The sequence below is a fragment of the Anabrus simplex genome, chromosome 2, assembly GCF_040414725.1.
Source record: "Anabrus simplex isolate iqAnaSimp1 chromosome 2, ASM4041472v1, whole genome shotgun sequence".
In the NCBI taxonomy this organism is placed as follows: Eukaryota; Metazoa; Arthropoda; class Insecta; order Orthoptera; family Tettigoniidae; genus Anabrus; species Anabrus simplex.
In genome coordinates, this window is record NC_090266.1 from 1,074,503,871 (window position 1) to 1,074,522,067 (window position 18,197).

The 18,197-nt window shown below is 38.9% G+C and overlaps 1 protein-coding gene across 1 annotated transcript in view; it reads right to left on the minus strand.

Annotated features, from left to right (window-relative positions):
• Positions 1-1,207: 1,207 nt before the first annotated feature.
• Positions 1,208-18,197, minus strand: part of LOC136863296 (G protein-coupled receptor kinase 1) — a 433,602-nt gene continuing 416,612 nt past the window's right edge. The window contains exons 13-14 of the mRNA XM_067139681.2: positions 11,644-11,888; positions 1,208-5,700 (exon numbers count right to left, since the gene is read on the minus strand). Of these exons, the coding sequence (XP_066995782.1) occupies positions 5,533-5,700; positions 11,644-11,888 (413 nt within the window). The 3' untranslated portion in view covers positions 1,208-5,532. The remainder of the gene's footprint in view (positions 5,701-11,643; positions 11,889-18,197) is intronic.

An 18,197-nucleotide genomic window follows, 5' to 3' on the forward strand; every position in this document is an offset into this window, starting at 1 on the left:
CGTGTTCGATTGGTGAGAGATCCGGAGAGTACGCTGGTCATGGAAGCATCTGTACACCTCGTAGAGCCTGTTGGGAGATGCGAGCAGTGTGTGGGCGGGCATTATCCTGCTGAAACAGAGCATTGGGCAGCCCCTGAAGGTACGGGAGTGCCACCGGCCGCAGCACATGCTGCACGTAGCGGTGGGCATTTAACGTGCCTTGAATACGCACTAGAGGTGACGTGGAATCATACGCAATAGCGCCCCAAACCATGATGCCGCGTTGTCTAGCGGTAGGGCGCTCCACAATTCCTGCCGGATTTGACCTTTCTCCACGCCGACGCCACACTCGTCTGCGGTGACTATCACTGACAGAACAGAAGCGTGACTCATCGGAGAACACGACGTTCCGCCATTCCCTCATCCAAGTCGCTCTAGCCCGGCACCATGCCAGGCGTGCACGTCTATGCTGTGGAGTCAATGGTAGTCTTCTGAGCGGACGCCGGGAGTGTTGGCCTCCTTCAACCAATCGACGGGAAATTGTTCTGGTCGATATTGGAACAGCCAGGGTGTCTTGCACATGCTGAAGAATGGCGGTTGACGTGGCGTGCGGGGCTGCCACCGCTTGGCGGCGGATGCGCCGATCCTCGCGTGCTGACGTCACTCGGGCTGCGCCTGGACCCCTCGCATGTGCCACATGTCCCTGCGCCAACCATCTTCGCCACAGGCGCTGCACCGTGGACACATGCCTATGGGTATCGGCTGCGATTTGACGAAGCGACCAACCTGCCCTTCTCAGCCCGATCACCATACCCCTCGTAAAGTCGTCTGTCTGCTGGAAATGCCTCCGTTGACGGCGGCCTGGCATTCTTAGCTATACACGTGTCCTGTGGCACACGACAACACGTTCTACAATGACTGTCGGCTGAGAAATCACGGTACGAAGTGGGCCATTCGCCAACGCCGTGTCCCATTTATCGTTCGCTACGTGCGCAGCACAGCGGCGCATTTTACATCATGAGCATACCTCAGTGACGTCAGTCTACCCTGCAATTGGCATAAAGTTCTGACCACTCCTTCTTGGTGTTGCATTTGCTCTGTCAGTCAGTGTATAACATATGTAAAAACAATTTGTGAAGGTTTGATTTTCACCTAACAGTGGTTCAATTGAATTCAGTTTTTGACTGTAGGAAGTTCAAATAAAAGAGAGTATGGGTATCTTCTTACATACTTTATACACTTTATTCACATTAAGAACCTCATCATGCATACATTCAGCACATCTGAACATTGAAATGAACAGTTACACTAATTCCAGAACAACACAAATAAACTTTTAACACTGACTGTATTGATAAGTTGAAAGGGATGAAGAGAACACATTTTTACATTTACAGTCTGGAAAACTCAAACATTAAAAGTTTATCTTATTACTTCTAACCTTTCTGTACTTGAGCATATATTACTCCCAATTGTAAACAGTTGTACAGATAGATAAGTAATGATTAACACAAGAAAAGGGTGTAAACATGGACTTTTTTAAATAAGAAGAAGTGTCATTTTTCAGTGGAAGCATGCAAAGAAAAATACTGGTGTCTTGTAGCCCTTCTTTGCTGAAATGTAAAGGATTGCGATTTGTGAACAATAGAAATCATTGCTGAAGCTGAAGAGCATATAAAACTAAAAAGGAATTATTAAAAAAACAGTACATGACAATTTGTAGGACCAGCTAATTTTGATGCATGCAAAGCTTTTCTGAAGCACAAAAAATGAGTATATTTCATTTTAATAATCCATTAAATTCATTTATAAATTAAAAATCTCCTTCAAATCCAAGTTTTCAGACTTTCAGGACGAAATAATGAAATCTTCATGCTTTGACAAACACTTTCACCATATACCACATTTTTTATTCCACTAAACCACAGTTTGAAAATATCAGCTTTCAAAATAACACTCCTATAAATAGAAACTTCATTGAAGTGTTTGAAGTCTATCCGCTCAGATATTTTTTATATTCTGGAATTATTTTACCCTACATTTGTTACCTATTTTATGAGACATGGCCGTATGTTATTATTTTAAGTTCAGATTGATATCCATGAGAAAACCTTTTCTATTGTGAATTTTGTGAAAGATAAAAATCAGTACTCACTTACTAGGCTCTCAAAAATGTGGTTCTTGCTATTTCATAATTGGATTCCAGCGCTGAAGAAATAACAAATATGAAAAATTTCTAAACCTGTTATTAATCTTGTCATATGAAGTTGGATTTGTCCCGTGAAAAGGTAAAATCTAGTCAAGTAATAAATGAATATGCTATTCATCTCCATTGCTAGTAATCCTTTTAGAATAGTGTTTATTAATTCTCGAATTATTTAGTAGTTTCATATTTTGGTACACTTTAAGTTACATTAAAATAATATTTATATTTTTCAGCTTGTCCTTAAATATGCAGAAATGCATATATTTTAGGATCTTCTGTGAGTTGCAGACGGGCGTGAGTTGGCTGCCTCTGTCCTACTGGATGGTGATAAAGCATTGCTTATACCAAGAGAAAAGAAATATAAAACAAAATTACTTATATATGATAGCTATTCTGTTTAATGACAGACCTCAGAATGTATGGTTACATATTTAAAAATTCACAATATATAATTGCATAATGAACAAATATTTATCACATTTTAATTTATCATACTGCCTAAAGTTGACTTTCGTCTCTATGCTGTGTAATTACTATGGGGAACAGACTAAGGTTTTACTCGAAATGGCATGTGATATTCATTACATCAGTATCACAAATTAATAAATATTCTTCTGTGATTGATGATCACTGAAAACAAACACTTCTTTCATGAAATGAGGATGACAAATGAATGAAGTGGAATAAAAAATCAATTATAATAACAGTGACAGTGTATACCTCACTGTATTCAGATGATATAGAACTAAGGCATTGCATATTTTGAACAAATAAGAAATACACACACTTCACTCAAACACATGTTCACATTCATAACATTCAATATACTTGTATTAAAAATACTCAACATTCATACTTTTATAGTCTTTGTATCCCTCTAAGGGAATAACAGTCATAATCAAAATTTCCCCTACACCTCTTTATCCTACATATTTCCCCAGCATTCAATTAGAAAAGAATATGATTACAAAAGTCATAAAAGTGTTTGATATCTGTAATATGGCCCATTGCAAGGGTCTGCAGGTGCAGTTGCCATCTAAATACTTTTATTATTGTATACAACAATTTATCCTTCTTATATATCATACATGGTAAACGTTATAATTTTACAGCCTGGGCACTTGCTTGAGTCCAAGAGAAGCCTTTAGGATGCATGGAAGGGTAAATCATATACAACGGGGCGGAGAGGGGAAGAAAGCAATAAAAGCGTTGCAAAAGAGAGCACTGACTTATCAGAGGAAATCATATTCCTCAATACAGAAATTGTGCGTATAGAAATAAGTCATCGATACATCAGAGGAAGATTTCTAAAGCTGACTGTATTTCAGTGTAAATCACCAGTTCTCATCTCACAGACTGTGAAGGTTTGCTAATATATTTGGAACGGCGAAAAGACTTACTTAATGTTAAATAAATATGAAGAGAGACATTAAGTGATGCTATCAAAAGCAAGTTTACCAAGAAGAAATGAGAGTAGAACATTTTGAGATTGTGAGGAATCAAAGTTTTTCTGAACCAATTTCAGAAAGATAAAAAATAATGCTTTGTACTTAACTTCCCTTTTACCGACAATGGTCTATATGAAGCGCTGGAGTGACAGGATTTTTACTGCAAGAGGTTCCTTCACATACCAGTATGTATACACATTGTATATAATTGTTTGTCTCTACCTCTTAGGCGAATGCATTCTTAAATACCTACCGTGTACAGTTCAGACGACCAGGCTGCATATTGTGCATTATATTTATGAAGCGTCGTTTCTACCTACAAGGTTTGCTGTCTGCAGGATATCATCAAATACTGAAAATATAATAAAATTGGCTGTCGTACCTGTTTAGGTAAATGTAGTAAAACAATCGAATTCGCGGCTGGAGTGAAAGTATGAAGATGGTGGTCTCCTTGTAGATAGGTTCCTGAGAAAGTGAACTATTAACCTAAAAGTGATAGTTTAATAAAGGAGAACTACTTGTGGTACTGCTGTATAACTGTAAGTTGTAACCTCTAAGTGCCAATGACCTGGCCACAGACAAGGCTGAAGACTGCTCGGCTGCATTTCCGTTCTGTGTGTGAACTCCCAATTACTACCAGCGGCTCCATAGTAGCGAACAAATAGCTCGAATACTACTGTATGCTAGGCCAGTTTATCAAGTACCGGTAGTTATCACAATATGTATGAACCAGAGGAATGGCAAGTTTAAGTAGAAAGTTACCTAATTTCCCAGCTACTCCACATCCCTACATCATGCGTCATGCAGACGTCTGTTCACAGTCCGCTGTGGGACAGACAATACAATACATTCAAGTATCGCGATCGGTGATACCTTTCTACTCGCGAGGCAGGAATGGTTAGAATATATACTACGTATTCCACCTCTCTCTGTTACAAAGAATCCGTCCGTGATGTATACGCATAACAGCGGAAGTATCAATTTCTACAACTTTCGTCAGGTAGAATTTATCGATAGGATAAATTTTAGACTTTCCCCTAAAAGACTATTTCAACCAGCGTGAATTATATTTTTAATAGCCTGTTCCGCAGAGCCTTCTCTCTTGACTTTAAAAACAGATGTTTTTGAAAATTAAATGTAGCGTTTTTCTCGTGATGAACGTACATACATAGAGATGGATATGACGGAAATGTAAAAATGACATTTCCTTGTTATTCTGGAGGTAGCCGATACATAAATATCAATTTTCTAAAGTTCTCACCCAATTACAGGCAAAAGTCTTATTTTATTTACATAGATCATCAAGCAATTAGTATTTTTTACACGAATTCCATGGAAATATCTTCATACCAGTAAAATTAGTTTCATTATTCTATTTCTGTTACCTTGGATGTGCTTAAAACTATTCAGGTGTAGAAGTATTCTACGATTTCCTATTTCGTGCAGATTTTATGAGGGATAAAACTAAGAACCAAGATTGTAAGTTCACTTATAATGTTACAGTATTGTTAGTGATACTTCTCCTACTTTAAAAATTAACTATACTCTGATTGCTTTCTTCCTCTCCACTTCATTCTTCCCTCTTAGGATTGATGTTTGACGAATGACCTCAGGCAGCTCACTAGACTTATTTTGTTGGCCGTAGCACGCGCTGTTTGGAAGCTTGAATACGGAACGTAAAGCCAATCGGCTCTCTTATAAATAAATATTGACGGAGTACATAAATACAGGGGGTCCAATTAATGAAGATAATTTATACACTGAATCACATCTAATACATCATCATGTCAGATTCCTCCAGTCTGATCATGGATTTATGAACGGTTGGAAAACATCACATTTTTAACTGAGGAGAAGGGTGGCCATGATGAAATGGCATTAACAGTGAGAGATTCATTATTAATTGCCATTCGTATTTCTGGCTGCAATAAGGGAATTCTTGTTATTTGCATCTCTCTCAGTGCCATAGATCTTTCCAGCTTTCTTTGCCATACTACCAAGTAGTTCTTGGGAACACTTGTGCGCAGATCGAAGTGAAAGTGCCCACTCCTTCAGTCCAATTTCATCCTATCAAACAAACAAGAAACACTATATAATAATCAGTGACAATGACGTAAAAAGGGAATTACTTACAGAGGTTGCTTACGTAGGGTGTATCGGAAGTGATGGCATGAGCTGAAGCGATAGAACGTACACGGTAGGAGAAGCAAAGAGCACCTCAGTGCACATGGTGTCGCATTCGAACTGTTCGCGTAGAGTACTGTACACACGCATTTGTAACACTGGTGCTCAAAACTGGTGTCCAATATTGTACCACGTAACATTGTCCTTGTTCACAGCATTGTGTTTTATAAAACCCATTGTTTACGAGGTGTATTGTGTTCCTCGGTTATTTGATACTAACCAGGATGACGGTATCGGGTGAACAGCACAAATGAATAAAATAAATATATCCATGTGTACAAGCAAGTGAGTCAGTAAACATACGCCTGCCATTATCTCGTGAATCTTTACATTGAGATCCAGTGTTCACCGAGGCTTTTTTTCTTCTCCTACCGTCTATGATAAAGCGTTTCGGCTTGTACTATCCCTTCCGATACATCCCGCACATGTAAATCCCTGTAAAATATGTTCCTAAAGTCATTAAAATTAAACATTTGAAGAAACTTAAAACCTATTGAAGTATCGTAACACTCTGACCGTTAATGCTACGTTATTCTTGGGCTCTTCGGTATTTTAACACATTTAATTTGCTTTCACTCACTCATAGAAGCTTTATACTTATCACGCGCTACTGCCTCTTTTGCCTTCTCGCAGGTAATCTTGAAATATGACATAATGGACGGGTGTGTAAACAGTATCATACATCTTACTAGCAAAAAGCATGTGAAATATTTTAGCTTAGAACTTTCGCCGGTAACGTTCTGTCATCTAACAAGGGAGTAAGCACAACCTGCGATCGCAATTGCAGGTGATTTGTGGTTTGTATGAATATATTTTAGGTGCTGATTACAACACTGTATAAATTACGTGCCATCGCCAAGTACACTGCAAGTTACGAAGATTCGCTATACCGCTCAAAGTAGACCATATCTAACATGATATTGTGGCTTTAGTAACTTTAGACACAGTACATGATTTCTCTAGCTACTTTCGTTATTTTACGTGTATGCTATGGTCGACACGCGCCACGCCGTGTCCAAGGTCACACGACACAGTTACCTATGCGACATCTAGGGGAACCAGACAGACATTCCGCGTAAGTGCAAAGAAGCTAGTATAATAGGGACCTCCGTCTGTGTTGTATCCGCTTCGACCGTTCATAAAGTTCCTTCTGTTTGTGGTGTTTCCAATTTCGTAGCGAGTCACAGTCACCGTAATCGTGTGATAATGAATCCTGCCAATAGAGTGAGTATAATATTTCGCCATTACAAACACAAACGAACATCCAGAGAAATTAGAGTAAGTGAGAGAAATGCAGCTGCATTCATAATCAATGTGATAGACGAAACAATGGCAAACAATGGTAATAATATACATCAAGAAAATACAATAGACTATACTGAAGAATATGAATACGCAGAGGAAGACTTATCTGATTGTGAAACCATTACCACTCCAGTGGTCGCGCGAAGGAAAGTCACGTCAGTGGTCGCGCGGATCACAATTGTGAATCAGTTTTCTTTGTGAAATACGGCTATTCTGTACAATTTATTTAATAAATATGATTATGCATTGTGAAAAGAACTTTATTTTCTGTACAATATAATATAATTATGCATGCATTTATAAAAAAAAGTACCTGAAAAATTACCGGACATTTTGATTTGTCTCACTCCCTCCATAATGTTTTTGAGGTACCTCACTCTCTGGTTCATTCAGCCATCGATTTATATACTCTTAGTCATCCATTTTGTACTTATACACCAATAATTAATATAAACTCATAAAACGGAGTAGATATATGCACATGAACTGAGATTAGACACCGTAATAAGAAAACAAACTAAGTCGAAAGAAGTCACGCTAGTGGTCGCACGGATCACAGTTGTGATCCACAAGTGTAAATTGTTCTATAACGCAATAACCATCAGTGAAGGTTAGCAGATTACTGCATTATCAGAGAGGGGTTGGGGCACGAGGAAGGTACACAGATGCTCAAAGTCAACAATCATACCAAAAAACAGGAGCGAAAAAACTTAACGGCTGGATCACTATTGTGATCCGCGCGACCACTGGAGTGATGGACGATCCAGAACCTGACTGCGAGGAACAGTCGTTAATAAAAAGTGATGGAAGCCAGTCGTCTGCGTATCTGCCAAGCCCACCGGAGAGGAAGAGGTTGGGTGCTGTATCTTTTGAAGAGGCAAAGGAGATAATTTCATTCAAAGATTCTAGGAAAACCAAACGATTAAGCTTCAATACAGTACAGAAACGATATCGTATGTTGCAAGACGTACATCATCTACGATATTTACCTCATGTAGTAGAAAAAGTAGAGCTAGGCCAGCGCTCAAAACTTTCCCTGCTTGACGATTAAGTAGCGGAAAAATTCAGGGTGGCGAGAACTGTTCTAGGCTAATGTTCACGACAGGGATATTCGTGCTTGGGGTTTAGAAAAGGGTCGATAAATAGGACTGACTCGATTTACTGGATCTATCCATGGATGGGTTGCACGGTTTGAACAGAGACACTATCTTGCTTCACGCGCAATAACAAAATGTGTAACCACTAAAGCCTGCAATACAGATGGTGAGGTGAAGGAACAATGTGACGAGTTTCGCAAACAGGTAATGTCCTTAATGAATACCATGGAACGTATACAGATTTATAATACCGATCAAAGTGGTATACGAAAAGAACTTCACTCATCGCGAACTCTGAATTACAAGGGAGAAAAGTTGGTAAGAAGTTCGGTGTGGAGTGATCACGCAACCACTCATTCTTACACCATCCAACCCGTTACTTCGACAAGTGGATACGTGTTTCCAACGATGCTGGTTATTTACCAGGAACCTAATGGTCAGTTTTGAGTGCGAGTAGCGCAACACATGCTGAAACCACAAAATCTGGTTCAAGTTGCTTCAAAGTCCGGCCTAATCACGAAACAAATCATGACGTAATTCTTTCAAGATGTCTATTTCCCATACGCAGCACAGGGGTCTCTTCTTCTGGTTGATTCCCTTGCGACATATCGTGACAGAACGCATATCTATGTTATGCGACCTCGAAATATGGTGTATACAGTCGAGACCATCCCTCCTGGGTGCACACCTTACATTTAGCCGCTTAATGTGCTATTCTTCCGACAGTTCAAGGTGGTGCTGAAGCAGATTGAAGATCACATTATCCTTAACGACTATCAGTTCACACTACCGTCGAGGAATTCAATTTCGTCGCTGATGTGCATTCTACACAATCAGTTCTGTTCTCCAGTCTTCGCTTACTTTGTTCGGTACTCCTGGACTGTAGCTGGATATGATGACTTCAGACGGGAGAGGCTTCAATCACCACACGAACGTATTTTTGATGTTCCGTGTTACTCGGAAGACTGCTTATTGCAAGCATTCATGAAGTGTTCCTACTGTGATAAGCAACTCTGTTTTCGGCACTTTCTACTCTGTGGACATGCTCATCTTCGTAATCTTTTGCCAAGAGCTACCAACAACCCATATTTTGAACTCGGTGCCTGAACATGCGCATGATTGTAATGCGCAGTGTAATTGTCGATGGCAAATATTGTGCGCACATTTGTAATGTACATGTAAAACACTTAAATAAAACCAGAAAGTTTTTGCAATTGCGATCGCAAGTTGTGCTAACTCCTTTGTAAGGTGGCATATTGTGTGAGTTTGTCAAGGCATAATGTATGTGCTGCGGGTCAGTATATCTCCAAAAATATTATCACATAGGAGGTTTTGTCCCGGCAAAGACGATATACTCTTTTAGTACCCTCTGTATATACCTGGATATTCAAAGACAAAGACAAAGTCACCTCCGTACAGGCCATGAAGGCCCTTGGAGGAGTGGAAGGTAAAGGCTTCCACCATTGTTAACCGCAGCACGTGATGGGGTAGAGTGGTTAGCTCTACGCCCGGCCACCTTTGTCCACAGGAATTAACCTGGAACTCATTTTAGGTGTAGGCTGAGTTAACCTCAGGGCCATATGGATATTCATAGCTTTCACAAAACATAGCATAGGTATACAAAATACGTCGCTAATAATATATTCAAATCCAGTTTCAAACTCCAAATGTACTGTACACTGCTTTGACATCAGGCAACGATAACATATTGATATACCAAGTGGGGAGTGTCCGTTGAAAAGGCGAAATTTCCACCCTCAGAAAGTTGTGGAAACATGCATGTAAACGTATAATACAAGGCACAGAATCGGGTATGATAATACTTTTAAAGAATTACATCTTTCTGGTCTGGATTGCTCATGGCAGTCGATAGTATTCAACTACTTCAATGCATGTGAACGAAACACTAAACAAAATTTTGAAGTAGAAATATGACCTTTTACAGACACTCCTCAAGTTACCTTATGAAGGCGAATATGAATAAGCACTGAGAAATAGAAAGCAAGAATGAATTCAGAATTTAATATTAAAAAAAAGGCCAACCTATGTGGGTGGAGGATGCAACAGAAGGAACACATATATACAAAAAGCAAACATATACGGAATAAATATTTTCTTGTTAACGTAAAGTAATACACGTATATTCTTAGGAAGTGTGTACTTGTAAATAAAAATGAACTTTGACCTATATTCAACAGAAATTACACTACAAGTGTAAAACGATGTAATGCATTCTGAATAGTATAACAAACCAATATAATCCAATTCTAAAGTTCAGACAGAGTTTCCCAAATTAGAATTCAATGGTGGGAAAAACAAGGCGCCAGTGCTCCAGAAACTTAGTTTAAAAATCAAGAATGAGAGAAACAAAAATTATGAAAGAAATAATAGGTAACAGACCTCAGAATGTGTATGAAATGATGTTCTTAAAAATAATTAAAAATGAGTTAATATTTTAAATTTGATAATATGTCAATGCTCACAAGAAAAAAATGGCAAGAATTCAAAACTTCAAATTTTGGAAGATTATTGAAAATTGTTTGTAATTTTCCTTCAGTCAGGAAAAGTAATATTTCTAAAAATAATTAATTTTTAACATTTTATTACTGCACGTTTTAAGCATTTAGACAAACTATTACACCGGTACCACAGTTTGCAGCCTAGATTTAGCAGATGATTCAGTTTAAATTAAATCAAATCTGCTTATTTCCGTACTCCTACTTTCCAAAGCTTGTGATTCATTTTTTCATTATTAACTTGACAAACTAAGGATGTGAAGAAGCAGAGAAAATGAATGAATTGTGTTACAATTTCAATACATATAGGTAGAATTATTAATAATAATAAACTATCCCTTCATTTGCCGCACATGTTTAAGAGATTCAGGAAAGACAGAAATGTACCCCATAAGTGATCATTATGTGTAGGGACTGAATCTACTATGTAAGGTACCTGCGGAAGGACTACGGCTAACTAACTGCATCACTGAGATTGGTATGTATTCATATTAACACTTTAAATGTATGGCCATTGTATTTAGATGTAACAGTAGCTGTATGAGTAATACAAAGTCAATATGATTTCGATCTGAATATTATTGACAATAATTCGGATACTTAATGACTTTTAAACTTGAGTTTACAGATCAGTTAAACAATTAACTAAATTAATGTAAACCTAGAGAATGTCACGTTTCTTTAAAAACAAATTGTTTAATTGACCACATGTCTTCATATACAGTTACCGTCTTGTGATCAAAGTAGATTCTTTACAAATTCTGCTATATTTACACAAAAATTATGTCTCCTGAAGTTAAGCACATTAAACTGTTGTCACAGCAAAATGACCACCCTAGCTCCTGATTTAGTATGCAATATTACCAGTATAGAGTAAAAATCAGATTTTCTAAGATACTGAAACTTACCGGATTTGTAAGAACAATCTTCCCATCCCTTGTGCGTACGACAATACATTGTTCACTTTTTACATGGACCAGATCAGCACTAACATCCTCTATCTGATCCATGAATATGAGTTCTGGTTTGGTACTACCAGATTCAGTATGCAATTCAAGTCTGTTTGGATAAAGTTTTGCATACCGTGTTTGCCATGCTGATGCAAATGGTCCTCCCAACTTCTTTATGTACCCATGGAGAATGCAGTCTGATTCTGGGAAAATAACAATAGCAGCGAACTTTTAGACACAGAATTCCAGGATAAACATACTACATAATATTTCAATATACTGGGGAAGAAAGCACGAAGAAGATGTTGTGAGTTTGATGTAGCCATAAAGTATTTCGTAAAATAATTCATGATGTTGTTTTGTTGTTGTTGTTGTTGTTGTTGTTGTTTTTGAAACAAGTTAGGGATAAGGGAAATAATTTATCACCGCTTTGGTCATCTTCTGTTTGTATGTGAGTGAGAAAATCTGTGTTATTCGTGTGACTGACTAGGTGAATGTTGTTGAAATTATATTGGTCCTGAGACTGGGATATTTCACCAATGACTTCAGATGAAGCACGTATTATCCTAATGATTACCTGTCTTAAGAGTGGAAATAATACATTCATAATAACCAACATCAGTGAACTGAAATGAAGCCATTCAACGTCGGCTTCCCAGTCTTACTATGGAGTATGTATTTGCCAACTTGGATACATATGATTCACAAAATAATCCAGGGTGAGTGCATTCCATATTTAATTATATTAGATTTTATATACAAACCTCTCTAGGTATTAAATGCCTACTGTAACTCAGCCTAGAATTAATATAGCGTATGCGTAAAGTTGTATGCCATTCTGAGTCTCAGCCTCATAAATTGAAACACTGACAAAAGATATTTGCTAGGTGGTCATTATCAATGCACTGCTGCTCCCAATGCACGTTCTTGTGTACACCTCTATGATGTAATTCGTAATTTCTTTTATTTTCAGAAAGTTTGGCACGATGTCATAAGGATACCTACTCCTTACTGAGATAGTTTTTAAACAATTACGAAGTACAAACAACAAATTAGGGCGGATAAGAAACAAGGAAGGGTGGCTTTTATATATATCTATTCGAATGACACATAAATACTGTTGTTTAGGAGAAGGGTATGTTCCATTCTCATTAGTCAAAGAGGGAAATAGGAATCCAGTAGTTGGAAGTGACACAGATTATATGCTTTAAGAAGCAGCCTGGTACTATGTTTAGCTTGCGGTATGTCGGAAGATTTGCCGTTCATATAAAGAACGTGGATTTTTTCATGTTCCATCTCGTATGTGTACTGGAATCGCATTGTTTGCGATCAGCTGTTATTGTAGCATCATGGCTGCTTTTGATTCAAGAAGTGGAGTATTCGTATTATCGTATGGCATTTACAAGCATAATGTGTAAACATATACATTTAACATACAAATTTAAATATAGAGGTAATTAAACTAGAATGTCCAGCTTCGACAACCAGTCCACTGCACTTGGTGTCAATTCATGCAGAGCCCGTAAACCGTCCCTAAATGCTGACAGTGGACAGCTCTCAACAACATGAAGCAATGTCTGCTTCTCAGCACCACACTCACACGCAGCACTTTCACAATATCCCCACTTTTTCATCATATATCGGCACCTGCCGTGGCCGGTTCTGAAATGGTTGAGTTTTGACCACTCATGTCGAGGAAGATCGAAACCTGGCACTTTCTTCGTCGGGTCTCTAATCAGAAAGGCGTTGGTGGGTGGACATTGTTCCCATCGCTGTCTCCATTCTGCTGCTACTCTGACTTGACTCAATACATGACAGGTGGCGCCAGCGTCACGTCCCTATCTAGACATTCCTGATTATCCTTGTTTTGACTCTTCATTGGGTTGCTGATTGAAAATGGAGGTGAATGATATGAATATGGCCTTTCTTACTTATGAACGATATTTCAATCGTTTTAAAGGTTATTTTTCTAGCTCTTGGGAATTCCTGAGATGTCAAAAGACATATATCTCCAGATGTCTCAATGTAACGTTTAACATGACAGTTTTTGAATCATTCCTTTGGAAAGTGTTTTGTGTTAACTTGGTGACGGGATGCTTTGCCGTAGACATCTATTGGAGTTTTATGATTTTCTCTGTTATTCATAACCTTTTGGCTCGAGCCTGATATCTTTTCGTTTTGTTTTGTTTCGTTTTGTTTTCGCTAGTTTGTTGTTACACGTGGAACGCAGAGGTGAAAGAAGGTGCCGGGGTGAATGAGTCTAACTACCATGTCAAGAATTGAATTTAAAACGTAAACTGAAGGTTGTATTTTGGAAACAACAAAATTAACAAATTTTCACTTAGTGAGGGTACGAAATAGAAAAATCCAAGATTTCAGAACTTTACCTCTCTTGGGCTTCAAGATCCTAGTTTTACAATTTCTCGAGCTCCTAGCTCAAATTTACAAAAAGCACAAATTTACACAAGGGCAGTAATCCCTCAATACATGGAGCGCTTGCTCCCAACTCACAATATCAAGCCTCCCAGAGGCACTTTTACAACACTAGAAAAGAGCTGTCGTGCTTTCAGTTTTCCAAGCCTATTCAAGGCGATATCAGAAAATTACAATCACTCGCCATCAAGGCACAACTTACAAATTTGAAACAGAGGTATCTACTACCCAACCTACTGGGCCGTTGCAGAAAGAATCAGGTTAAGTAAATGGCCCGAAACACAAATTGAATGGAGGCGTGTTCTTGCACTCCTAGATATGAATTCTTAAAACCTAAAGGGCACTAGGCCGATGAAACAGGGGCTATTCCCAAACTATGGAGGTGACTCGTATAAGAATAAATTAAGACATGACAGAAAGGAAGAAAACCAGTTACAAAGCGTAGTCACCTCAAACCAATATGAAGGGGAGCTCGAGAGGGTACATCACCCTCTATCCCCGATTTACAGTTAAATATTTTATGAAATTATTACATAAGCCGGCCGAAGTTACATTTTCAGACAAGTAGGTTACATAGTTAAAGTTTCGGACCTCTCCCTCGGGTTAAACTGTAGAGCGAGCAAGAAATAAAGATTACCTTGTCGGTGTACTGCTGCCTGATGAAAGAGGCGCCTCCCGCCTCCTGCCTGACACACACACTAGATTAGATGACGATCAATTGGCCAAGAAACGAGAAAATCCGCAGTTTATAAACCCTCGGGGAAAGTTCGAGACCTTACACGAGTAAACCAGCCACACCCTCTCAATTTATTGGTCAGTTTGAAAAGTTACACTCCAAATCGAAGAAGACGGCTGTGATAGGTTTAAAATTAATTACAGAAATTTGGGATTGGCTGGATTCAAAACTGGTGGAAAGAAAAGATACATATTGCCAACCTAAAAATAAATGAACATCAATTAGTAAAAGAACTTATGAATACAAAACTTCTTCAAATCAAAAGTTCTTTCACTTCGCACCAGGGTGCATGATCATAGTTTTTCAGCAGTGACATCTATGGAAGAATGTCCAAACTTCTTGATGAAGGGCAAACAAAGCAAGTAGAGATTCATACAGTACAGGAAACTTCACAATAACAAAATTACATCAAATTTCTGTGGTGACATCTTCTGAGTAAAGTTCTAACTTGTTGTATTGTTGGTTTCACATTTGGTGGATAGAGGAGTTCTTTTAGGCGCTCATTTTGAACGCGCGGCTTAGAGGTGTACCTCCCGGTACATTTTTAATTTTCTTTGCATAATTGTGAGAATTATTGCTGGTATACGTCCTGCTGTACTGTATGTGTGGTGGAGTGAAAGCCGTGTGTGCTTCGAAGCCGTTGTTTAATTTATACTGTGTTCACAGCTCATGCCTTAAGGTCTTGTTTTAATGCTTCGTGTCTGTTGCACGCATCTAGCGTCCATATGTGGATCAATTGTATGGTATGGGGATGCGTTTAGCAGAGTGAGATGTTGGTTGTGAGGTGAGATTTTTATGTACGCAATAAGGTCTCCTACACGTTGTGATTTGTTTCACTGTTTTTAGTGGGCATTATGAGCATATACCTAACCTGTGTGATAAACGGTGATCGATGGGCTGTAATGTGTCACCAAGTTACTACCCCTGGTATGATTTTATAATTATATTTAGGTGTTTACACGTGTGGACGCGTAAATGGTAGTCTAACGGGTAACTGTAGAATTTACTCCAATCTTGGCAATTTTCGTCGTTTGTATGTTTTGCTTCTTAAGAATATTCCTCTTTTACATTTCTTTCTTTATATATCCAAGGTAACAATGGCAATGCATTTATTTATTCGAATATCAGCTCCCATTTTTTGTCCCTTGTTGTGCGGTTAGGAGCGTGCGGCTGTGAGCTTGCATCCGGGAGATAGTGGGTTCGAATCCCACTGTCAGCAGCCCTGAAGATGGTTTTCCGTGGTTTCCCATTTTCACACCAGGCGTATGCTGGGGCTGTACCTTAACCATCGTCGCCATAAGACCTATCTGTGTCGGTGCGACGTAAAGCCCCTAGCAAAAAAAATGTACCTTAACTAAGCCCACGGCCGCTTCCTTCCAACTCCTAGGCTTTTCCTATCCCTTCGTCGCCATAAGACCTATCTGTGTCGGTGCGACGTAAAGCTTCAGGCAAAACAAATTTGTCCCTTCAGCGCATATCTGGTCTTATCTTGACCTTTCTGCCCATGTTATTACGTCACGTATGTTTTCTATTGTCTACTCCTTGAGGCTTCTTTGGGGATTGTTATCGGTGTGAATTCTTATTATTGGAGGGAAAAGAATTGGTTTGGCTTGATGTGAAGTCGATGGGAATAAAAGAACAACTTCAGGAGATTGGGTCCACTATTTCTGTATCTTGAGTTACCTGTCCACTTCACAACTCAAACTACGTTCAGCTAGATGATTATCCACTATTTCCGTATGTCCACTGACCACTTTTTTCCTCCATCCTGTCACGCGTCGCTCCTCCCTATTGGATCACACATTCATTGCTATATTTGTAGATTCCTTCCTCAAGTGTACAATAATGCATTACCGAGTTTGATGCTCACTGCTGCTTGTCCACCGTTTGAAGATGTTGAAGCCCGAGATCAAGGTTAGTTTCCATGATCTGCAGTCAGATTATTTCCTTAAAATCTAGCCTATCCTAACTTCCTACCTTTTCTTCCTGTCAGTGTCCTTCCTGTTTTCGCTCTTTCTGTGATGGGGCTTACGTATAGGCTATGTCGCCCAAAAATACTTATTCTCCTTCCTGCTTTTTCCCCAGTTTTTACGGATTGGCAATTGGTGTAGATTTGTTTCTGTTTTACGGCTAGATGCCCTTCCTGACAACAACCCTACGTGGAGGGTTGTATTCTCTACCGGCTGTTTCTATGGTGGTTGGTAGTGTGGTTTTTTTACATTGATGAAAATAAGTGTGTTAAAACGAACACGAAAAGACAATCCCCGAATCAAAGGAATTAACCATACGCAGTTAAAACCTCCGGTTTAGCTGGTAATCGACCGCGGATCCCTCTGAATCGATTAGTGGTCAGCCAAGGAGCCAAGTACCAAAATACATAAACTGACAAAGATAGCGCAGCGAAAAAGAATCGTTACATTCAAATGGAGTTTCATTACTGTAATGATGCAGACTACCACATCATTGCAACAGGACAGTGTTCCATCCATTTGCGGTGTAGAAGAAAACAACCTTCAGTACCACGTTGGACCGTCTCGCACCCGGATGTATGCATTCATACGATCGGCCGTGGGATCAAACTGGCGACGTAAGTTTGCCTACACTTGATGAAAATTAAGTTCCAAATTGCAAATACTTCGATGTGGAGAGGAAGATGTCTCAATTGGTTCGGCCAATATTCAACGGGTGTTAGATACATAACGTAAGCATTCCTGGGAAATGTGAGCAATGTGCTGATGAAAATTATTTTGCTTGGAAAGATGCTTACGCCCTTACAGAGAAAGTACGTTGGTCTACAGAATTTCATGAGCGTACCACCGTGCAACTAATAATCCTCGACAATTTCCAGTGCCGAACGGCAGATCTTCTGAGATAACTTCCAAGACCAATATCGGTTACTGAACATCCTTTCCGACGTACGCTAATTCTTATGTCATTCAGTATGTATTGGGTTATTCATCTTAAATGTTACATCAAAATATCTTCTCATCCATTGAGGATATCGATACTCAGTTTTCAAATTCTTAAATGTTATTAAAGTGATCTTAAATAATTGTGCTACAGAAATTTCGACACAAACCTTGGTTTATTGGACAGATCTCTAGTAATTTCTGCCACTAGAAGAAAAGGTCAAACTGTTACCAATTCTGACATGTAATTAATTCATACATATGACCATTACTTTTGAAATATCAGTAATACTTAAATTTTCAATTCCAGTGGCTGAGCGTGGATGCTGATCTCACTGTGTCAGAAAGGGTTCGCTGGTGGAAGGACGCATTCGCAAACTAGAGCTTTCCTTGTTGTGATCCTGGCCACACAATTGGCACTGCAGAGAACAATC